Raw genomic sequence first — 24,360 nt, 5'->3', positions numbered from 1 at the left:
CCCTAATTCTTTCCCGTAGATGTGAATTTCACTGTGACACTCCACCCCTGAAAGAAGATGACTTAAACGCCCGGGGAAGGGTAAGGAGCAAGAATGGGATGGGGCCAGAGTTTTGCTGATTTGTCTGGAGACCTGTAACACTGGCTCCCTGCCAGTGAAATCTTTATCCCTTTGCCATCCAAACCAGATATTGTCAGCATTCCCCATTTAAAAAAAAAAAAAAAAAAAAATCACAGAATTCCTTTTTGGTAAATACTTAATATGGCTACCAAGAATGATGGTTTGAGTTTTATGGCAAGTATGGATTCACATAATTAGAAAAGGATAGCTTTGAACATCCTTAGTGTGACCAGCGTAAAAAATTTTAAACTTTGCTATAGTGTCCTCCCATGTGGTTCTCTTGATTTGAACAAGATTTTGTTAAAAAAAAAAAAAAAAACACACACACACACAAAAATCCTTGTTCAAAATTTTTATTGTAAAATATGACTCTCCCCAGCACATATGATTTGCCACTCTTGGAACCTATTAGTAGGATTTTATAAGGGCTATGAATATTTCATATAAAATAACACATTTATTGCTGGGATTTTTTTTTAAAAATTAGATCAGTGGAAAAATAACTTAGGAAATCTTTCATCTTGAATACTGCCAAAGAGAAAATAAAAGAAGAAATTTTAGAATATTTCTGGGTCTGATTCTATAGTCGATCACCATATTGATGACTCCGGTGAGGATGGCTAGTTGATGTTTTGCTAAGGATAAAATCATCATGCCTGTTTTCCTTGGAGTGTTGAGGACTGTCCCTGAAGGGGAATGGTGTTCAACTGTTGCACACCTAGGAAATGTGGCTCAGGATGCCAGAGGAAGGGGAAACACCGCCTTCCAAACTCAACCACTGGAGGCCACCATGAAAACTGGGTGACTTGGAGGCCATGCTAAAAGTGATTGAAGTTAATGAATTAAGTGGGGACAGAGGGTAATCAAAGATTACTTGGAATGTGAATTTATTATTACCCACTGGTTGTTTTTCCAGATTTGGAGTGACTTGTCTCCTCACATTTTCTGGGACACACCGTGTCTGGTAGTTATTTCCGGGGATCTAAGAGAAGAACTGGACCCCACTGTCAAATTGTTCAAACATATGAAAAATAAAGCACTACTCACATTATCCTTTGCCTTGTTTGGTGATGGTTTGAATGCTGTCAACAAGGTCCTTCTGTCTGTACTTAGACTCCTTGGGAATCAAAGAGAAATAGAATTGGCCAGATCTAAAACTGGAAAGACTCAGTTACTCTGCTGTGAGAATAGTAATTCAGAGACCAACTGTCTCAAACTTCCAGAACTTAGGATATTCGGCAGAAAACATTTGGAGCTTTGAAGTCCTTGAACCTGAAGTTTCAAGGGGCAAAGCACTGACATCATTGCTCATTAAGATATACTTCAAGCACTTGTAGCAAAAACCCAGCTATGGATTATAGCAAATTGGTGCTAAAAATGTCTTCATTTTCTTGACTTAATGAAGCTCTTTAAGGCAAGGTTCTAGAAAATACTTTCTTGGAGGAGAAAAGTCAAATCGCATTTAGCCTATTATGACGAAACAGAACCAGGCTTCTTTCCCTGGCTTTTTAGAAGCTTGTGGGGAACTGTTTTCTTAACTGTTGTTTAGTCTTTGCCAGAGGATCTCCAAGGTCTTTGCTGGAACTCAGGTTTACTTTGGTTGCCAAGACAACTTCCAGAAAATCACTTTGGGGAGTTTTTGGGTAAAATGTTCCCTGTTTACCCCAACACAAGTAAGCAGCCTTTGCTCATCATCACTGCCATGTTCCTCCCTGCAGCAAATCTAGTTCCACAATTCTGGAATTAGGAAAGTGTCCAGGCTGAGCCCTGTGTCTTATTCAGCCCAGAATTAGTGCCATATCCAATTCAGCTGTCATATGGACATCCATAGATCAAAATGTTAAAAAAATACATATTTTTTTAAATTATTATTTTTTACATTTTCTTTATTTTTGAGAGAGACAGAGTGTGAGCAGGGGAGGGGCAGAGAGAGAGAGAGAGAGAGAGAGAGAGAGAGAGACACACACACACAGAATCTGAAGCAGGCTCCAGGCTCTGAGCAAGCTGTCAGCACAGAGCCCGACGTGGGGCTTGAACCCACAAACCATGAGATCATGACCTGAGCCGAATTTGGATGCTTCACTGACTGAGCCACCCGGGCGCCCCCCAAAATTTTTTAAATGTGAGACTTTAAGATGAAATTGAGATTGAGTTCTCTAAATTTTTCTGAAGTGACTCTGGCTGCAATATTTATTTTGCAATTTCAGAATGTATTGAGGGTGTGAAATTTTTATGTTAATTAAAGAGGAGGACATTGTGTTTTAAAAAATTACAAAATGCTTACTTAATGAACACAGCTTTATGTGGAAGGTGAGAAATTGGAGAATTCGTTTGGCATGAAGTGACCTGTGGGTCAAGAGAAGGGAGCCTAGAACCAGGGAAGCTGGAAGGTCTGGGAGCAGGTGGGGGGTGGTGGTGGGTAGCTGCTTTGGAAAGGGAGGCATTGACAGGATCAAAACAGCCCCAAGCTTGAATGAACTAGAACACCGGGCAACCTAGCTTCTAGGAATTCAGGAAGGTCCTGCGTTATACAATAGGAGCTGTCCTAAGAATACAGTTGAGACTCGGGCCGGGAAACGGGGGCCCAGTGTCAGAGCAGTAATGGAATTAAGTGTGGCAATGCTAAGACCTCCTTTGCACCTGAGCCATTTCGGAAATTTGCCTTCAGGAGCCAACAGGCACACTTGCAAGTGGGGGGTTATGGTGCCTTAGAAGATTGGGGGACATGCCTAAATCAGGGTTTCTCAACCTTGACTGTACAGGAGACCCCATGAGAGTGGCTGCTTCTAAAAATGCTAACCGGATCTCCACCTCTGAGCTAATTCATTGGAGAGGGGGCGTAAGGACATTGGGATTCTGTAGAAGTTACCCAGGGGATTGTAACGGCAGCCAGGATTGAGAACCACTGGACGAAGGGACCAGGAAATGAAGCAGAGGCAACACAAAAGTTAGACTGGACTTGTCTGGAGAGAGGATGAGCAGGAGACATTCTGGTTTAGAACATAAAAAGGCCATTGATCTGGAGCCAGTGAATCTGGGTTCAAGACTCTCCCTCTGCCATTTGCTGCTGGGATGACCTTGAACAAGTTAACTCGTGTGTCTTATTTCTTGTTTCCCTCCTGCCCCCCTTTCATAGTCAACCTGGGAAAGTGAGAATGCCTGCTTCATTACAGTGTTGCTAAATCAAATGAGACGGCGCACACAGCTTCCACGCACGGGCTTGTGCTCACTAGGAATGGTGACCAAGTGTTTGTTGAAAGCGATAGAGGACCTTGAAGTAGATGGAGTTGCTTCTGTGCACTGTCACAATGCAGGATGCGGTACCAATGGGGTTGAAGAACGTTATCCCTGGCATCTGTGAGTGAAGCTGGCAGAAATAGGGAGAGATTGGAGGCCAACGTTCTTAGGACAGGGGCTCACAAACTATGGCCCATGGGCCAAATCTGGCCCACTACTTGTTTTTGTAAATAAAGTTTTATTGGTACACAGCCATGCCCATGTGCTACACATTTCTGTGGCTGCTTTTGTGCTGAACTGGCAGAGCTGAGTACTTGCATCAGAGGCTGTATTGCCTGCAGTGTAAAATGTATTCATTTTCTGGGTATTTACAGAAAAAGTTTGACCCCTGGTTTAGAATAAGGTTAAAAGAATTGGTTTGGGATGGAATGCTTGAAATATAGTGATAGAAGCAAGTGCTTTAAACACGGGGAAGGAAGAATCTTAAGGCCCTGGTGACAGATTGTACGTAGGGGGATTTTGCTGCATAAAGGTTAAGGATGCAGTGTCTTTGTCGTGGGTAGAATGATACAGAATGACAGGCTTCCTGAAATCTGGGCATGAGTGTAGAATTTTGGTGTCCTTGACTAGAGAGATCTAGGTCTGTCCCCACTGGAAGGGGCTGGTGGAGTCCCCTACATGGGTGGCCTAAGGGCTGGGAGGCCACCCAGGTCCTGACCCTGCCTCTGTTAAGATCCCCTCCCCACCCGCAGTTCTGGTGGTGGATATCACACACAATGCTAAACACTAGCACTCTGGAGACATCCAGAGCGATTCAGTGCACACAAATTGATTCAGATCGTCACTTAGAGCGTTTTGGATGGCAAGTCCCTAATCTCTGTCACCACACTGCACAGAGGTTGATTTTCAATTTACCTTTTTTGTTCTCAATCTTAGATGTTTTGCTTCTTAATTCAGAGCATTCATCTCAAGTGGATTCAGAAATTCAAATCTGATGATAAATTCACGTTTGTTGAGAATTTGGGAGGGAGGAGGAAGATGTTGTCAACTAAGCTTTTGAATAATGTCTGTTCTGACATTTTAAACTCTCAAGTGGGCTGAACCGCGGATCAACACATATAGGCATTATGTGACAGAGATGTACCATGTGTACAAATAGACTGTGTATATCTGAATAATAGGACCTGGAAGGGAAGGTAATAGAGAAGGAAAAGTAAAGGAACTCAGAATGAGGGACCTTCTCTTGCTTCCAGGTTTTGTGCGGTAGGGTAGGAGGAAAGGGGAAATTCGTGTGTCTCTTCTGATTAGGCCTAATGCTAAGTAATATACATACACACATACGCCCCCCCCCATTTTATAGATGGAGACACTGAGTCACAGAGAAGTTAAGTCCTTTGCCTAAGGCTGTTATTTATTAGTAAGTGGAACTGTAACTCAAATTCAGTTCTTTCTTATAAGCGTCTGGGATTCAGAATAACTCTACCTGATTTCCTTTTCTTGGCTATTTCTCCCTCTCCTTAAGCACTGAATATTATCATGAGGCCACGTTTTTCTTTTTTGTATATGATGAGGCCACTTTTTTTTTTTTAATGTTTATTTATTTTTGAGACAGAGAGAGACAGAGCATGAACGGGGGAGGGTCAGAGAGAGAGAGGGAGACACAGAATCTGAAGCAGGCCCCAGGCTCCGAGCTGTCAGCACAGGGCCCGACGCGGGGCTCGAACTCACGGACCGTGAGATCATGACCTGAGCTGAAGTCAGCCGCTCAACCGACTGAGCCACCCAGGCGCCCCATGATGAGGCCACTTTTTAAGTAACTGGTAGTTTAAGATTTGCTAGATCAATTTTTTATGCCTTTTTTTCTAGATGCCATTCCTTCCCTCTATCCCTTCCTCAAATGTTTGTTAAGTACAGGCAGTGTGCCAGGCCCTGAGGATAGAGAGACCAGGTTTTGGGCCGTGCCACTCAGTGTGGCAGACTGTTCTTGCCAGTTCTGTTCTTGGTCCCTGTTCTTGGTTCCTGCCTTAGGGTTCTCCAGAGAAATAGATTACTAGGGTATGCATGCATATGTGTGTGTAAAGAGATTTATTATAATTGCCTTTTGCGGTTATGGATTTGGTCAAGTCCCAGGATCTGCAGGGTGATTGGCAAGCTAGAGACCCAGGAAAACTGACGATGTAATACCATTCAAAAGGCTAGTAGCCTTCAGACCTAGGAAGAGCCAGTGTTTCCGTTCATAACCAAAGGCGGGAGGGAAAAAATAAAACAAACAAAAAACCCCACAATTTTCCCAGTTTGAAGGCTGTCAAGTAGGAGGAAGTTTCTTACAGAGGAGAGGGTGAGCCCTTTTGTTCTTTTGAGGCCTTCAACTGATTGGATGAGGCCCACCCACATTAGGGAGGGCAACCTGCTTTACTCAGTGTGCTGATTCAAAGGGTTAAGCTCCTCCAGAAACACTCAGAATAATGTTTGACCAAATATCTGGGCACCCTGTGGCCCAGTCAAGTGACACACAAAATGAAACATCACAGTGCCCAAAGTGTTCTACAACAAGGAAGTATGAAAATTATATAAGAAACTTCTAGAGAAATTGGACTTTGTGGCAGCCCAAGCATGTGATCAGTAGACTTGATGAAGAGGGTATAGGCCAATTTGTCAAATTCATGTGATGTATTGCACGTGGGTCAAGCTATGTACTGGGTACATGTGTTAGGGCCAGATTTTTATCCAGGATTGGTTGGGAGGAAAATTGGTTCTTTTCCACTGATGGTCTGAGAAGTACTGGTGTGGGCACAGCTGTCGACATAGGCCATAAAATCCCACGTGATGGGCCTTGGAGTGACAAGCTGTACCCAGAGCTAGGGGAGCACTCCCGGGAGAGACCAGAACCCATAAGATGTCCCCATCATTGGTGTTTGCAAAGCACCTCTGAAAAGGTGAACTTTCGCTGTCCTAACCCTTCCCCCTCCCCACCCAGAGGGCTAGGACAAGCCAAAACAAAGAGGTCAGGAACCAGAGAGATGAGTAGCCCAGGAACAAAAGCAAGAATCAGGATGAATGAAATTAGAATGAGCCGTGAACTTGGCAGAGCAACAGGTCCCTTTGGTATCAAGCGGCATTGGGATCCATACGCCAGGGAAGAGATACAGGGTCCCTGTGCACACGAGGCAGGGAAAGTCAGCTGAGAAGGCCCTGAGGCACATCTCCAGTATGCTCCCTTCCAGAAGCTGAACGTGGCCAAGGAAGAGGAAGGGCAGCTCAGGACAGCCTACCTTTAGAACAAACCAGAATTCTGCTCTTGATTGAGCACTTCCTATATGCCAGGTGTAGGGCACAGCATACATGTTGCCTTTCCCAACATTGGTTCCCCTCCTTAAGGCCTGGCATTTATTATTTCGTGTGTCTTAATGGTTGAGAAATCCATAGAGCTTTATTTTTTATTTTATTTTTAAAGTTTATGTAGTTAGAGTGCAAGCAGGGGAGGGGCAGAGAGAGAGAGAAAGAGAGAATCCCAAGCAGGCTCCACACTGTCAGTGCAGAGCCCTATGTGGGGCTTGAACTCATGAGCTGTGGCACCATGACCTGAGCCAAAACAAAGAGTCAGACACCTAACCTACTGAGCCACTCAGGCACCCTGAGAAATCTATAGAGTGAAGAAAACACCTGCAGGCCTTGGAGAGCTAAGTTTGGTTAAAACCATTTGGGGTCCAGAGGCACCCTGGGTGGCTCAGTCAGTTAAGCATCTGACTGCGGCTTAGGTCATGATCTCCCAGTTCATGAGTCCAAGCCCCATGTTGGGATATGTGCTGACAGCTCAGAGTCTGGAGCCTGTTTCAGATTCTGTGTCTTCCTCTCTGTCTGCCCCTCCCCTATTTTTGCTTTCTCTCTCTCTCTCTCTCTCTCTCTCTCAAAAATAAACATTAAAAAAAAAAAACACCATTTGGGGTCTAAAGAATATTGATAGGATTTCCCCCTTGCTACCCTTGGAATTGTAATTGCTTGGGGATTACATAATTATGACTTTATTTATAAGCACATAATCAAAGAATTATAGGCATGCAAAATGTGGGGCTTTTGGGAGGGGAGCCAGAGGAAGTGATGAGGTCTCCCTGGGAGCCTACCCACTCCTCCACTTTGCTTCTGGATGAACTTGGACCTAACTGAGGCTGAAGGGAAGAAGGTTCAGAGACGCCACAGATCATAATAAGCCAAGGTTTGTTGGCCCTTTTCTCCCATACACTACTCAGAGAACAGCCCCGAGTTCAGAAAATGTACAGCCTTTAACACGCTAATTTATGTCATCAACTCAGCTTACTTATAATACCACTCACTCTCACCGGAAACTACTGGAACTGTTTGCCCAATGAGAAACAAAGCCCCCAGAGCTTTGTATTTCCATATCTTACTTAAGCCTCCCATTGCGCCTGTGAGGTTAGCGTTTCTGTTCCCATTTCAGAGACTGGAAAACTGAAGCTCAGAGCATTTAAGTAATCCCTCCAAAGAACAAATTTCTCATTTTCCTTTGTTGTGAATTTTCCGGAGCTTCTGGGTGCCTTCCTAAATGTTCCGGTGTTTTGTTTTTTTTTTCCATAAGAAAGAAGACCGCTCAAGCCCCAGAACTCTTAACTCCCAGCACGAAAGCAGGGGCGCGGCCCCATACAGTCATGGAAACTTTATTTCTGCTCAGGCTCCACCCCAACAGGAAGGCTTAAGTGTTTAGAGTCTGACACCTGTTTTTGTCGGAATAACCTAAGCATTATCAGCACGGAACTACCCAGCACTGCACGGATGCATAGCGGGGCCCTGATGCGCATCTCTCCCCACCCCTGCTCGAAGGGTCGATGCCAGTTGAGCAAACACAGTTGCCGTCAGTGGCCTATTCGTTTTTATTCTCAGTGGAACTAATTTGGTTTTACCAAACAGGGAAACAGGTTTCAAAAGCCTGGGTTAGAGCTTGTAATTGGCCAGCTTGGGGACAATACAGCCCTAAGCCACCTGTGATTCTGTGTACCCACACATTCAGCCTCGGCCTTTGATCTGTGGTCCTGGGCAGTGGGATGCAGCGAGTCTATATGCCACATTGATAGGAGGGGGCCAGGAGCTCAGGTGTTTAACCCCGAGGTGATTAAGAGGGAGAGAAATGAGTCATGTTTGTGAAGGCCCAGAGACACATCAAAAAGCCCTGGGCAGAGGCCGACTCAGTTCAGCAGCACAGGTGAACCCCGCAGGGTGTAATTCATTGCGTTCTTTGATCCTCAAGTTTTGTGGGTCGCAGAGACTCTCCGGGATGGTTTGGAAGCTCAGTGGGGTCTGAGCAGGAAGAAGAAAAACTTGAAGTATGGAAAATGAGAAGCTTCTTTTTTGGCGGGTGGCTAAGAGGGTAATTTTCTAGAGATGTTATTTTTGCTTAGTAGTCCCTAAGGCAGCTGTGTTGTAGCTGGATACTGGGATGTCTGCAGCATAGGAACAGGGAGGACAGACAGCTTTGAGTGTGTCGTGTTCCTGGGGCACCTGTGTACAAGATGTGGTATGCTAAGTACCTTTGGGAGATGGGGATGTTGCATTAATAAAATGTTTTAAAAATCCATAGCTCTCTATAGGGCCTCCTATGAAACTGTATTTAAGTGGAGAGTGTATAGGATGAGACATAAGAGAGACCTGGGGACGAATTCTGACACTCCTGGGAGGTGATACTTCAGAAACAGGGTTTTGAAGGATGAATAGGAGTTCACATAGGAAGACCAAAATAAACTTTTGTCGTTATTAATATTTGTTCTTTTTGCTCTCTTCCACTTTCTCCTTTTCCTCTTTCCCTTCCTCCTGCTATTTCTTCATATTCGTGTGTGTTTTATCCAGAAGAAAAACGCCTACCAGGAAATGTGCCAAGGTGGGAAAAGACGACAGGGTATTTAGTTAGGAAAAATTATGATTGTCTTCTCTAAATAGCATGTTACTTTTTATCACCTCCTAAGTCATTCCGTTCTCAACTCTGTCCCCAGGTCAGTCTGGACGCATCTCTTGGTCACTCACTTTGGATCCACCTTCCCTCGTGAGCGGAACAGATGCGTGGGGTGCGGGTCGGGGCTCACGGTGTGCTTCGTCGCGGTTAACCGTCCCCCGGTCTTTCCGCCTCCCCAGATGGGAAGCCGGTGTCCCTGTCTCCGCTGGAGTCGCAGCCGCACAGCCCCCGGTACGCGGCCGCCGGCCAGCGGGAGCGCGAGAGCCTGGAGGTGCGCGTGCGCGAGGTGGAGGAGGAGAACCGCGCGCTGCGCCGGCAGCTCAGCCTGGCGCAGGGCCGCGCCCCAGCCCACCGCCGCGGCAACCACAACAAGACCTACTCCATGGAGGAGGGGACCGGGGACAGCGAGAACCTCCGCGCGGGCATCGTGGCGGGCAACAGCTCGGAGTGCGGGCAGCAGCCGGTCGTGGAGAAGTGTGAGGTAAAGAGCACCCCGGGGGCGGTGGTCCAGAGGCCAGCGGCCCTCACCCCTCGCAGACGCCACCGGGAAGCACCGCCAGGTGCCCGCAAAGGGCTGGCATTTTTGACTCGGGCCTACGAGGGAACCTTGCACGGTCGCTACCGTTGCCGTGTGGCCTGGCCAGTCGATTAGCCTCTCTGAGCCTCAGCCTTGCCATCTGAAAAGTGGGTATGGGAAGGCCTCCAGCACAGAGAGCTTACGAGGAGCAAAGGGATGGAAACCACCGCTTCCTTCTTTGCGGTTCCTTTTGACCCACTCAGGGTCTCTACGCCTAGTTGTCTTCCTGGGGACACCTGTTAATTTAGACTACGGTGTGAGTGGTGTACCTGGAGTTGTGGCCTTGCTGGGCAACAGTTCCCTTGGCCACCTCCTTCCTCACTTAACGATCAGTTTCTGGAGAACCAGAGACCTGTTACTTCTCTAAGGCAGTGTCTTGAACTTTTACAACTGAATATCCTGCCCCCCACTTTTAGAGTATGCTTTCTGTGTTAGTAACTCTTTGGACATTTGGAGAACTTACCCGCCCCTTCTCCCTACCGGCCTCACCCCTCTTGTTTGTGCATCTGTGCTTCTGTGTGCACTGAAGGCAATGGCATGCACGTTCATTTCCTGCTTCTCCCGGTTCCCAAGGACAGGAATTAGAGCACCCCTGTTAAGAGCAAGGCCTTTTGTGACCCAGACAAGCCCGAGTTCAAATCCCAGCTCTGATGGTTTCTGCCGTAGGTGCCAGAGCAAGTTACCTGACCTCTCTGAACTTCAGGTGCCTCACCAATAAATTTGAGAAAATAATTCCTGCTTCATGGGGGATTTATGAGAAGTAAAAGGGATGGGCCATATAAAGCCACAGACGGAGCCTGGTTCGTAATATGTGTTCAATTGTGGTTAACTTTTATTGATTTTGGTTAGATATATTACCTGCTGTTGCTTTATTCCATTTCCTGGCCACATTCTCAGAATGTTAGACTTCAACCCCCCCTGAAAACACTTGGCAAACAGCAACATGTTGTTCATGTGAGGGGAGTCCTTGGTTCTGTTGCTCATACTGCAGTCAGGGAATGTAGGGCTTGCTGAGCAACATAGACTCAGGTCTGGGGAAGGTCAGTGGTGAAGGAGGAGAGCCCTTGGGCTGGGAGGATTTGTCATGGTGTCTCCAGCCTGGATGAGGGGTGGAGAGGTGGACACAGGTAGATGGAGGCTGTCCAGTGAGAAATGTACATGAGAGTATGAAGAATAGGAAGCAAGGCGAGAAAGAATGCAGGACATGGGGAGCTGGTCAGGAAGCACAGACAGCCTGGGCCAGGACATGATCGAACTGTATTTTCATTCATTCTTCCATTCTTTCGTCCAATAGTTACTGAGCCTCCGTTATGTATCCCATGCTGTTCCCTGTGCTGGGAAATAGCAATGAACCAAACTCCTCTTGTCTCATGTTGGGGTGGGGCGTGGAGGAAGAAATGTTTAAGAAACATCGAGTTGGGAACATTAGGACTTGTTAAATGCTGTGTGTTTATTCAGTCCTGCCTGCATGCCTGGTCCCATCCACGTAACCTTCCACTGCCATCGCCAGTGGCCCATGGTACTGAGTATCTCTCTTTTACATCTTCGAAAATGGGGACTCAGCAGTGTTATCAACTTCCCCCACTTTAGGCTGGTCTGGGAGGGCTGTAGTTTTGAGAACTTGTATTCTTGCCTTGGAGAAGGCTTGCTTGCTCTCTTGCATGTTGTCTGCTCTCAGGTTATGGCCCAGGTAGGAGGGCCCAGAGGGAGGAAGTGTATTTATGCTGTTATGACTGAGACCCACTCAGCTGCCCGAGCATCAAGGAGGTAAAAAGTGGAGATGGGAAAGGAAAAGAAAAAAGGAGGACACATGTAGAGCAGAGGGAGAAAGTGGGGGGCTTTCTCTTCCTACCACGGTCTGTCTGGCCAGCAGCTCCCTTCCCCCCGTTCAGTTTTCAGAGATACACCTCCTATTTCTAACGAGGGCTCTGCCTGGAGTGCCTTGCAAAATCGTGTAGGCAAAACAGCTACTGAAGCTGGTGGTACGTTGACCTAAATCCTGACCCCATCGCAGCTTCACAGCCATGTGGCAACAAGCAGGTTGTATCATTTTCTGTGTCTCGATTTCCTCATTTGTAAATCACCGGTAAAAAGATAAAAATCAAGCTCCTGCCTCGTACTATGTCAGGGGTGACGATATATATTAGAACTAGAGGCAAGCTCTAAAATGGTTGTTATTGGCATTAGATTTCACTTTTAAGTGTCAAAACATCCCAACTAACCATGGCTTTGAGTCTTCTCTTGAAGCTTAAGAAGGCTGGAGACCTTTTGAGTGGGGATGTCTGTTTTAGGGATGCAGGCTTCCTTTATGTTTCGCTCAGCTTGCTTGACTGGCATTCCCAAGGGGGTCTCATTGTCCATAATGACTGTCCCAGCACTGGTCATATCTGTGCATGCCGTCCAGCAGGCAGGAAAGAAGCAGCGTTAAGGCAGGGCATGTCACCCTCCTTTAATAACACGTGTTAGACATTTCACCATCTGTTCCCCTTGGAGCACGTTGTGGAAAAACATTACTGCAGGGCTGTTGGCAGCTGCCATCTAGCTGCAAGGGAGCCGGAAAAGTTGGGTTTTTATCCAAGGAAACCATGTTCTCTGCTAACATTTTGGAGCTCTGCCACTCGAGAGAACAGATGTTAGGGTTACAGTGAACATTCCCTATCACATGGGTTGTGCCCAGACTCGGTTGTGACTAGAATTGGGTACCCAAAATGCATCTTCTTGGGACCCACCCTCAACCTATTACTTGAGGATCTCTGAGTGCAGGCTGCAAGAACATGGGCGTTAAAGAGATCTGTGCAGGTGATTCGAGATAGTGGGGCATGTTTGGAAGCCGCTGCTTGAAGGCACGACATAAACAATGGGGTTCTCTGTATCCCTTTGCTCTGTGAAAGATAAAGTAGCACCATAGGAATTAAGATCTTGGGATTGTTGATTCTCATCATAACTTCTCTTTTTAGTCTTTTGACTTGCACCTGGGAATTAAGATTTCTTCATTTTTCTTTGCTTTCCCTGTGTGTCTTGATAATGTTACTTCTTAGGCCCTTAAGGTTGGTTTTGGTAGAATTATCTGTGATGAAACCCTGGTCCTGTTCAGAGTTTCCGTAGATGACTTTGAAAGTCTTCATCTTGCTGGCATCTTGTCTCAGCGTGGTCTCCTGGGTCCACATTTACCATGAGATGCTGACTTCATACCCATTCCAGTATAAATGCTTTCTCTGTCTCCATCACTCGGTGTCTTTAAAGATTTCAGTGAAGAAGCCATAGAAGCAAAGAAGAAATGTCAGTTAGTGGCGAGTGGCGTCAAAGTAGAAGTCTCCCTTCGTCACGACACTTTGCGATTACAAGCGGCAAAGCTGGTCCTGACACCCTGTCAGAGCACAGCGCCTCATAACCGAGGATGTTGTCATCCTCTCTTGTTGCACTGAAACTTCTCTGGGGTATGACAAGTATTTCTGAAAAGTCTTCTGTAATGATGCCAGGCTGTCAGCCGAGATATCTGGTGATGGAAACAATGGGTCTTCGCCAGTCCCTGTGCCCTCTTATCGTTCCTAATTATGTGGCCTTCAAATAGCTGTCCATTTTATTCTTGCCTTTCTCTGTTGTCAGGGCAATTCTGTTTCAGCAAGGCACTGGTTTCTGTGTGCCATGGAACTTGAAGCAGAATAACCCTCTTTGATCTCCACTCGGGCCAGCGTGTGTATGGCTCTGTGTATTTTTCTTGCATTTCTGGTTCTGGTGTATTCTGAGAGTCCGCTCTGGTGCAGCTGAGAAGTCACGGAACTTGGAATCCAAATTCCTGACCAGGAATGTTTGCTTTGTCAGTCACTAGTCATGTGAGCTTGGGTGATTCAGTTACCCTCTTGTAGTCTATTTCATCATTACGAAATGAGAGTTATAATATGTTCTTCCCAGTGCAGTTGTAAGGCCGAAACGAGATAGCGGCTGGGAAACTAATTCTCCAAGAGTGTCACATATACTTACTCTGGGTGGTCCACTTTCCTAATGCTGCCTAACACACACCTAAAATGTAATGGCTTAAAACAATAGTGATCATTTTATTAGCTCTCTGGTTTTTTGGGGTCAAGGATTTGGAAAGGGCTTGGGTGAACAGTTCTGGTTTGGGGGTCCCTCATGTAGTTGCCATTAGTTCGTGGCTGGAGCTGAGCAGCGAGGGCTGGAGCAGTGGGCTCTGACCCAGCATCCTTCTTTCCTGTTGTAGACTCAAGGCCTCTCTGTGTCTGCCCCTATGGCTGGTTTGGGCTTCCTTACAACATGGCGGCCCCAGGGCAGTCGGCTGCCTCCGTAGCAGCTGAAGACTAAGTTACAAGTACTCCAGTGACCAAGATACAACAGAAGCACTTTTTATGACTTGGCCTCAGAAGTCACACAGTATCACTTCTGCTGATAGTGTAATCTGTTAGTTGAAACTAGCTCAAAAGCTCACCCAGTTTCGTGGGTAAAAGGATACACATTTCTCATCTCTCAGTGGGAGGAATGTCAAGCATTTGTGGATATACTGTAATATGGCAACAATTAATATTGTTATTATGGGAGATCAAGTGAATCGTACTCTCTGATGTGAGACCACCATTAGGGAAGTATGCCTCTCCTTCTGCACTGTGCTTTGAGCTTCATTTCTTAGTATTAATGTAGTAGTAATAAAAGTTAACATTTACTCAGCCTTTAAAGTAGATCAGACACTATGCTAAAATTTACATAAAATATCTCATTCGGTCCACACAGCAGCATACTTTGTTTTACCCATTAGAAGGCTGCTAAGAAAGGTTCAATAATTACTTCAAAGTCATACTGCCTGGAAGAGGCGGAGGTCAAATTTAAACCTAAGCAGTTTACTTCTAGAACCTGTGCTTGGAACCATTGCACTCCCGCTCTGTGAATTAGAGTGCCCGGGACCCACACTTACAGCCCCAGTCTGGCAGGTGCCCCACCTTGAAGGCTTCAGGGTGACCAGGCATGATGGAGGTCATCTTTCCCTTGGGGGCTACAGTAGCCCTGTGAGGGATACTCATTTCTCAGTAGGTTGAGGCAAGGGTATGTCTGTTCTTATAAAAGAAGTTCTGTTTTAAATTGCCTTCTAGATTGTGACTGCATTTGTTAACTTAGTAGAGGTGTACTGTTTTATGTTAGGCATTATGTTTATAAAACTTGACATCTTGCAGCTTCATTTTCTGGGCCCCTAACTAACTATATGGTATTTCGATCTATTGTTTTTACTTTGAGGATTTTATGGAATAACTCAGCAGTAGAGGGCTTGCCTGCCATCCTCCTGTATACATGTTGCTCTTGGAAGATGCTGTTGCAACATTTGGATTCAGATTTCATTAGCTTCATAGGCGGTCTTTGGGGCTCCTTCAAGGATGTAAATCTGCTAAAATATCTTCCCTAAATGTCAGGCCTTGGAATTAGGGAATGGGTACAACTGGAAGAAACTTAGTAGGATTTTCTTACGTGTTGATTTTCAGGGAACCCTAGCTCCTACAGCGGTAACTTAGGTTACCTCCTGTCCCCGAATCTGGTAATTACTGTTTCACACCAACTTATCCCCCAAACCCAATGGCTTCAAGTAACAAGCATCTATTTGTCTTACAGTTTATGAAAGTCAGGAATCTGGGGGCAGCGTAGTCGGACATTGTGTCTGTAGTTTTCTCATGGGGTTGCAGTTAAGATGTCTGTGGGGAGGCTGTGACCATCTGTCAGCTTGACAGGGACCTGCTTCAGAGACGGCACAGAGGCATGGCTGGGACCTCAGTCCCTTAGGGTTGCTTGAGCGTTTTCACATTATAGCAGCTGGCTTCCCCCCTGAATAAGTGCAGAACAAGGCAGAAACCACAGTCTTTTTTTTTTATGATCTAGCATTGGATATCATATACCGTTACTTCTGCCCAGTGCTATTGGTCATACAGACCGACCCTGATACAGCATAGGAGAGATTATTCAGGGGTTACACAAGCTGGCAGGGATCTTTGGAGACAGTCTTGGAGGTGGCCACCTCACCGTGACAATGGCAAGGGGCCCTGTCTCCTGCAATCTCTTGTCTGTGCTTACCCTGGAGCAGTCCTGCCTTGATCTCTTTTCTATATTTTACTCTCTTACTATATTTTATTTCTAAAATGTACCATTAAGAACAACAAGTAAAGGTACAACCCTCTCATGTTAAAGATGATGAAGCTGAAGTTGAGCAAAATAAAGGATCTGTCCTAATTTTACACAGTTGCCACCAAGGCCGAAATAACGAATGATTCCAGTGGTTCATTTCCACGTTCCTGTGTCTTCTGCCCTCTTGTATGGGAGGAAGGTGAAGGAAGCACCAACGTTTGACACAGCAGAGGGAATTGGGCAGCTCCAAAAGCCCTCTTTTCAATAGTGGGGGAAAGACTATCCCAATCCTTACTTGAAGGAGAGTTGGGGATAAGGGCAGAAGGAAAAGAAACTGATGTCTGACTTTCAAGAATATTTAAGGCTCAATACCGTGAAGGTGGCGGACCCTTCAGCATACTGTAAACTCTTACATTAATAGTAACACTACTGATTTCTGATACATCTCTCCTACTTACAGGATGCCAGGCTCCTGTACGATGATGAATCATCTCAGTTAATCTGTCCAGGTTTCTGTGAGTTGAGAAATTTTTACCCCTTCTTTATAGATGGAGACACTGAGGTTCCATTAGGTGCTAGTGTATCTTGAAAGATGGGGAGGAGTTTGTTAAGTGAGGTGAAGGACTAGGGCATATTAAATCGAGGGCACATTATGGAAGCAAAGAAACCCAGCGAGCCATCCAGCTTGACCGGGGCACGAACACCACGAAAAGAAGCGGGCAGGGCTTTTGGTGAGAATGATGCTAACCATGTCTGCTTTCACTTTGTGAGCAAGTGTTCGCTATGTGTGTGAGCTTCTGGACTCAATCATCCTGAATTTATAGCTGTGGAAGCTTGGGCTTGGTGAGGCTACATGGCTAAAAAGTGTAGGTCTACATTATAAATCTTCTTTGTTTTTAATTGTGGTACGGCAGAGCCACTTAACATGAAATTTACTCTCTTAAAAAAGAGATGTGTGTTTCAGTAGTGATAAGTATATTCACACGGTTGTTCAACAGATCTCTAAAACTTTTTCATCTTGCACAATAAACTATATCTGTTAAACAACAACTCTCCCATTTTTCCCTCCCCCTCCCCCCAGACCCTGACAACCACCATTCTGCTTCCTGTAAATGTGTCTACTTTAGATACTTCATATAAATGGGGCCAGACAGTACTTGTCTTTTTTTCTTTTAATGTTTGTTTGTTTGTTTATTTATTTATTTATTTATTTATTTATTTATTTATTTATTTATTTTCAATATATGAAATTTATTGTCAAATTGGTTTCCATACAACACCCAGTGCTCATCCCAAAAGGTGCCCTCCTCAATACCCATCACCCACCCTCCCCTCCCTCCCACCCCCCCATCAACCCTCAGTTTTTTCTCAGTTTTTAAGAGTCTCTTATGCTTTGGCTCTCTCCCACTCTAACCTCTTTTTTTTTTTTTTTCCTTCCCCTCCCCCATGGGTTTCTGTTAAGTTTCTCAGGATCCACATAAGAGTGAAACCATATGGTATCTATCTTTCTCTGTATGGCTTATTTCACTTAGCATCACACTCTCCAGTTCCATCCACGTTGCTACAAAAGGCCATATTTCATTCTTTCTCATTGCCACGTAGTATTCCATTGTGTATATAAACCACAATTTCTTTATCCATTCATCAGTTGATGGACATTTAGGCTCTTTCCATAATTTGGCTATTGTTGAGAGTGCTGCTATAAACATTGGGGTACAAGTGCCCCTATGCATCAGCACTCCTGTATCCCTTGGGTAAATTCCTAGCAGAGCTATTGCTGGGTCATAGGGTAGGTCTATTTTTAATTTTTTGAGGAACCTCCACACTGTTTTCCAGAGTGGCTGCACCAGTTTGCATTCCCACCGACAGTGCAAGAGGGTTCCCGTTTCTCCACATCCTCGCCAGCATCTATAGTCTCCTGATTTGTTCATTTTGGCCACTCTGACTGGCGTGAGGTGATATCTGAGTGTGGTTTTGATTTGTATTTCCCTGATAAGGAGCGACATTGAACATCTTTTCATGTGCCTGTTGGCCATCCGGATGTCTTCTTTAGAGAAGTGTCTATTCATGTTTTCTGCCCATTTCTTCACTGGGTTATTTGTTTTTTGGGTGTGGAGTTTGGTGAGCTCTTTATAGATTTTGGATACTAGCCCTTTGTCTGATATGTCATTTGCAAATATCTTTTCCCATTCTGTTGGTTGCCTTTTAGTTTTGGTGGTATTATTTATTTTTGAGAGAGAGACAGACAGAGTGTGAGCAGGGGAGGGGCAGAGAGAGAGGGAGGCATGGAATCCGAAGTGGCTCCAGGCTCCGAGCTGTCTGCACCAGAGCCCAATGCGGGGCTCAAACTCACAAACCGCGAGATGATGACCTGAGCTGAAGTCGGACACTTAACCAGCTGAGCCACCCAGGTGCCCTGATGCACATCTTTTTCAAAACAATAATTTTACTTCTTGTTTGTTTTTAAATATCTTGGAGTAACTAATATCCATATTAATTAATATCCATATTAATTAAGCAATTAATATCCAACATTGGTATATATAGCTCTACTCTACCTTTAATTTTTTTAATGTTAATTTATTATTTAAAAAATTATTTTGAGTTTATGTATTTATTTTGAGAGAGAGAGAGAGAGCATGAGTGGGGTAGGGGCTGAGAGAGAGGGAGAGAGAATCCCAAGCAGGCTCCGAACTGTCAGTGCAGAGCCCAACATGGGGCTTGAACTCGCAAGCTGTGAGATGATGACTGAGATCAAGAGTTGGACGCTTAACTGAATGAGGCACCCAGGTACCCCATTAATTTATTTATTTTTAATGTTTCTTTATTTTTGAGAGAGAGAGAGAGAGAGGCAGAGAGAGAGGGAGACACAGAATCTGAAGCAGGCTCCAGGCTCCGAGCTGTCCGCACAGAGCCCGATGCGGGGCTCAAACTCACGAACCGCGAGATCACGACCTGAGCCGAAGTCGGACGTTCAACCGACTGAGCCACCCAGGTGCCCCAGTACTTGCCTTTGAGACTAGCTTGTTTCACTTACCATGACGTCCTCAAAGTTCAGTTATAGTGTGAGACAGGATCCCCTTCCTTTTTAAGGCTGAATAATATTTCACTGAATGTATAGCCCACATTTTGTTCATCCGTTCATCTGACACTGGACACTCGGGTTTGCTCCCACCTCTGGGTATTGTAAATAATGCTGCAGTGAACGTGGGTGTGCAAATATCTCTTTGAGACCCTGCTTTCAGTTCTTTCGGCTATATACCTAGAGGTGGGATTGCTGGATCATATGGTAATTCTATGTTTAATTATTCCAGAGAACACCATATTCTTTTCCACAGCAGCTGTACCATTTTATCCTCCCAGCAATGGTGCACGAGGGTCTAGTTTCTCCACATCCTTGCCACAGATTGTAAATCTTTATGTATCTGATAGTCTGCTTCCTCTGCTGGGGACGTTGACTGCAAAGTGATCACCAAGGACTTGGCAAGAATACATTGTGTGGCCGTTTCTCCCCCCACCCCCACCTCTGCCTCCCTGTCCTGTAGCACCTCTGGCTTAGTGCAATGGTAAGACACACCTGAGACGGAGTTTCATGTGCGGTCTATGAAGGTGTGCCCTTGGGACCGGCGCCTGAAGGCTCTGTGGGGTTTGTTAGAGGTAGCTGCCCCAGCAAACACTTCTCTGCAGGGAAGGTAGTTCCTGGCAATACATACCTCATTGAAGGGGCGTTTGGGCAGCATATCATGGCGTGTCCACCATGGTTAGGTGATTGCAGTAGCTTCCTGACCTTTCTGCTTCCAGCTTGCTCCTTCTGCCGCCCTCCCCATGCACCTGCACACAGACATGCTCTGTTCTCAACGGGCAGCTTGAGTGATTCTCTAAAATAGAAGTAGGATTGCTTCACATTCTGTGTCTCCCTCTCTCTCTACCCCTTCCCTGCTCATGCTCTGTCTCTGTCTCAAAAATAAATAAACATTAAAAAAACAAAAACAAAAATAAAAATAAAATAGAAGTAGGATCATGCCATCTCTCAGCTCTGAACCCTCAAGTGGCTTCTCTTTTCACACACAGGAAAAGCAAAGTTCTTCCAAATGGCTGTGAACTCTAGAAGGTCTTCCTCACCTCCTGGCTTTCTTCTTGTGGACTGGTTGCCACGCAGCCTGGCTCCCTCTTTTGCTCCAGGCTATTTCCCCAGCACCTACAGTTGAGTCTGGCACATAGTAGGTGCTCAAGTCCACATTTGCAGAATGGTTGCAGGTTTGGCGAATGTGGGTAGGCTTTTGGCTCAGGCAGGTCAACCTTAGGTAGGGGTGTAACACACACCATGCGTGGCAGGTTCGTTTGGGGCTGTATTCAGACAGTGCACCTGCTCCAAATCCTGGTTAGACTTCTGTTGACTCACCCTAAAAATCAGTCTGCCCCTTTAATATGTCTTCCACATAACATTTGGATTTCTGATTGGGTGAGGGTACTCTGTTCTTTGTAACACAGGAAAATCCTAAAGTGGACCAGAAATATGCAGGATGGAGAACGCCTGGTGGTTCGTTCGTTTGTTGTGCGTTTATTAGGCCTTGGCTATGGAGAAGGTGCTCGAAGTCCCCAGGCCCTTCCTGTCCTCATCCTTGGCCCTGTAGCCCCCGTGGTTCCACCTGCCCTTCCTTGCTGAGCCCCTGACAGCTTGGGTCCCATTACAGTCAGGAGATGTCTACTTTTAAACGGTTTTTAATTTTTTGAATGTTGACATACCATAGGCGGTGTTCTGCCTTTATTTTCTACAGGATGGAGATAATTTTGTCTTTTGAGTCCATGGTTTTTTGTATTTAGAGAAAACAGAGTTCGATCACTGGCTTCCCAGAAGAGTAGGGATGTCCTGGAGGTTTGTAAGATGATATTAGATGGCTTGTTAGCAATACATTGCTTTCATTTTAATAGTCACATACGTGTTTTATTGAGACAGGGTGGTATGGGTTTCACAGCAGGACTGTGAATTCAACCCCTCGGTTTGCCACTGACTGGCTCAGCCAGAGACACTTAGCCACCCTGTGTCGCTCACTCGTCATCTTGAAATTTGGAAAACGCTGGATGTTAGGAAGACTGCAGAAATCCCCCCAATCCATGCTTTCACTTTCCACGGTTACAGTTGGCCGTGGTCAGGCTGTGGTCTGGAAGCAGATGGTCCTCCTCCTGATGATTCGTCAAGTCAGTGGTAGCCTAACGCTGCATCAGAATGCGCACGTCATTCACTCATTTCATCTCTGCATGTAGCGATCTTATCTTCTTCCTTCATCACAGGAAGAGTGAGTACAGGACAATATGAGACTTAGGCCACATTTATATAACTTATTATAGTATGTTGCTATAATTATTTTGTGATTAGTTACTGTTGTTAATCTCTTACTGTGCCTAATTGATAACTTCCACTTTATGGTGGGTATGTATCTGTAGGAAAATACATAGTATATTATAGGGTTCAGTACTATCCAGTTTCAGGCGTCCACTGGGGGTGTCTTGGAAAGTATCCCCTGTGCACTATTGTATATAGAAATTCTACACTGCTCTTAGACAGGATTCACCAAGGATCAGAGAGGTTACGTTACTTGCACAAGGTCACTCAGCTGGCCAGAGGCTGAGCTGCAGCCACCACCCAGCTCTCCTGAGGGGGTTAAAGCACAAAGATGCTGAATAGCTTTTCTTTATGCTGTTGAGGCATTTGGTGAACAGCATTACTTCACGAGGTGCACCTTCTTGCCCTCACTTGTCTGCGTACAACAAGCCAGTGGGGCGCCCATTTTTATGTCCATTTTACAGACAAGCCAGTGAGGCTCAGGGACATTGAATGAATGCTCCTCAGTCACAAAACAGTAGCTTAGCCTTGATGTTGCAGCTCAGACCAGATCTCCCCATGAACCTTCTTCCACCTCTGTTTCTAGCTGTGTGCTTCTCCCCAGCTGCCTGTCCTCCTGGAGTCCTGCCTCCCCGCCCCTTGCTCCCCCACCACACAATCAGAACGTGGGCTCAGCCTGACTCCTCACAGCACACTGTTGAAATGGGGTTCCGCCCTCTCTCCCATCACACAGTCTCTCTCGCAGTGTTGCTGGGGGGAAGCACAGCTGGGCACAGTATTAATTACTTCTGCTGGGGACATACCTTGCCTTCCATCCCTTAATTTTTTCCTATGTTTCTTTCGGGATAGCAGGAACTTTTGCCCTGCGTCCATATTTGAGAAGATAACCCTGTGGAGATTTTTCTTGTGTGTGTTGGGGTTGGGGGAGGGGAGGCCAGAACACAGAGAATGTTCTTTTTCAGGTTCTCTTGAAGGCTAACACACAGAGAGTTACAAATCCCAGGTGGCCCTGAATGTCAGGAGTGACAGTTGCTCTGGTCCAATCACTGGAAGGCCCTCTCCTCCCTGAAGCCAGCTGGTACCCTTTTGGCCTAGATGGTGCAGGTTGCTCTAGGCTGCAAGGACTCTGATCTCATCAACATAGGATCCTTCCCAGTGTTTGATGGGGTTGTCTGGTGAGCTGTCTTTCTCCCTCTTCTCTTCATCCCGGGGGACTGCTTCACCTTTCCATCCAGCTCAACATAGTGCCTGGCGTATCAGGGACCGACCCCAGGAATGCCCATGTCATGCCTGAATCCTTCTTATAAGTCCTAAAAGTCGATGTCACTCACTCGAACCTAGTTCAGCTACATCATGTCTTCAGGGGCAGCTTGTGGATGTGCTGAGTGCCAGATTCAGGACTAAAGGGAGTGAGCACGAAGCTTCGTGGGCTTCCTCAGAAAGAACTTTTGGTCCATGTGTCTGAGAACTTTGTCAAGCTACTTAAAGTTTATACATACAGCTTCTACATTCTCAAGTTTGTTACATTGGTGCTCTCCTGCCTTTTTTTTTTTTTTTTTTTTTTTTTTCAGCTTAGGGATGGACAGTTTATCTATGAATGCTTCAGAGTCCTCTGTGCTTCCCTTCCAGCCACTGGAACCAATGTGAGGCTAGGAAGGGTCACTGGAATTGGTCAGGCCCTGGCAGGAAATCAGTGGCACTCTTGAAGGAGGCAGGAAGGGTTTAAGGCAGCGCAGACATGCGAACTGGTGAGGGTGGTGAAGCCACTAGAACCCCTGGGCCCGAGGGATAGGAGACAGGTGGCCTAATGGAGCCCAGCAGAATCAGAACTCAGGGGGAGGGTTTCTGACAGGTGCAGGGGATCTGATCTCTCCTTCCGCCTGCCCTCAGGCCTCCTAGTGACCAAACTCCACCAGAAACCAGAGGCAGTGGGAGCCTAATTATTCAGTCTGTAAATGTCAGGCACTTAGGCACAGAGCAAATTGAAAGAGGGTAAGAGTGAGTTTGGAGGCACAAATTAAGATCATCACCTCAGCCCAGTCTGAGCTTTGTGACCAGTAAAGGTAAGTATGACATCTATATAAAATGTAAGCAAGTCTTGATGACTGGCCAGTGGTCACCAAATCTGGTATTTTAGATGCTTCAGTTTGATGGGATGAATGTCCAAGTAGTTTGGCCATTGGCCATCTTTTTTTTTTTTTTTTTTAGTTTAGTTTATTTATTGAGAGAGAGAGAGCACGCACAGGAGGGACAGAGAGAGAGAGAATCCTAAGCAGGCTTTGCACTGCCAGTGCTGAGCCGGATGTGAGGCTCCAACTTATGAACCGTGAGATCATGACCTGAGCTGAAACCAAGAGTCAGATGCTTAACCGGCCGAGCCACCCAGGTGACCCTGGCTATTGGCCATCTTTAAGTCACCACAAAGAGACACTTGAAACCTGGGCTTTGTAGCTTCAAAACCAAGTTATCATGGTGAGACCATATTTGTGGCTCTGCTCTTTCAAGGGACGTTCATCCCTGTCCCCCTACTGTCTCTGCTCTGAAGCCTAACCGCTGACCCATTCTTGGCATTCACTCCCACACCTACAAAAGCTGGGACCACCCAGAACTCTATGTTCACAGTGCTCCAATTTTCTGCCTTCCTTGGTAGCAGGGCCTTGCTGCTACGGCTCCAGATGATGAATTTATTCATGGTGGCAGGTGTATTGGATGAAACTAAAGAGATTGGAAAATTATGTAAAATGTTTGAGAATGTGCACGCTCGTGCTTTCATTTAATGGGCCCATTTTAAAAAGCCCCTGAACCCTGAAGCCAAGACAAAGTTTGATATCTCAGAGGCCGCATGTTTAAATATTTGCAATTGCAAAGAGCTTGATTCAGCGTGCTTTTATCCATTCTTGTCCCCTTCCTGGTTATGTCTCCTGCGTGCAGGCATTTTCCTATTCATTTCCTTCGTGATTTAAACGGTGATGGTTGCATCCGCATAACAGTCTTTCATCCCAAGTC

General features: G+C 45.8%; 1 protein-coding gene across 1 annotated transcript in view; it reads left to right on the top strand.

Annotated features, from left to right (window-relative positions):
- Nucleotides 1-24,360, top strand: part of LARGE1 (LARGE xylosyl- and glucuronyltransferase 1) — a 538,109-nt gene that overhangs the window by 232,408 nt on the left and 281,341 nt on the right. Inside the window, exon 3 of the mRNA XM_042993134.1 lies at nucleotides 9,496-9,797. Coding sequence (XP_042849068.1) covers nucleotides 9,496-9,797 — 302 coding nt within the window. The remainder of the gene's footprint in view (nucleotides 1-9,495; nucleotides 9,798-24,360) is intronic.

Source organism: Panthera tigris, chromosome B4 (assembly GCF_018350195.1).
Source record: "Panthera tigris isolate Pti1 chromosome B4, P.tigris_Pti1_mat1.1, whole genome shotgun sequence".
Lineage (NCBI taxonomy): Eukaryota > Metazoa > Chordata > Mammalia > Carnivora > Felidae > Panthera > Panthera tigris.
This window is presented reverse-complemented; position numbering and strand designations above follow the sequence as displayed.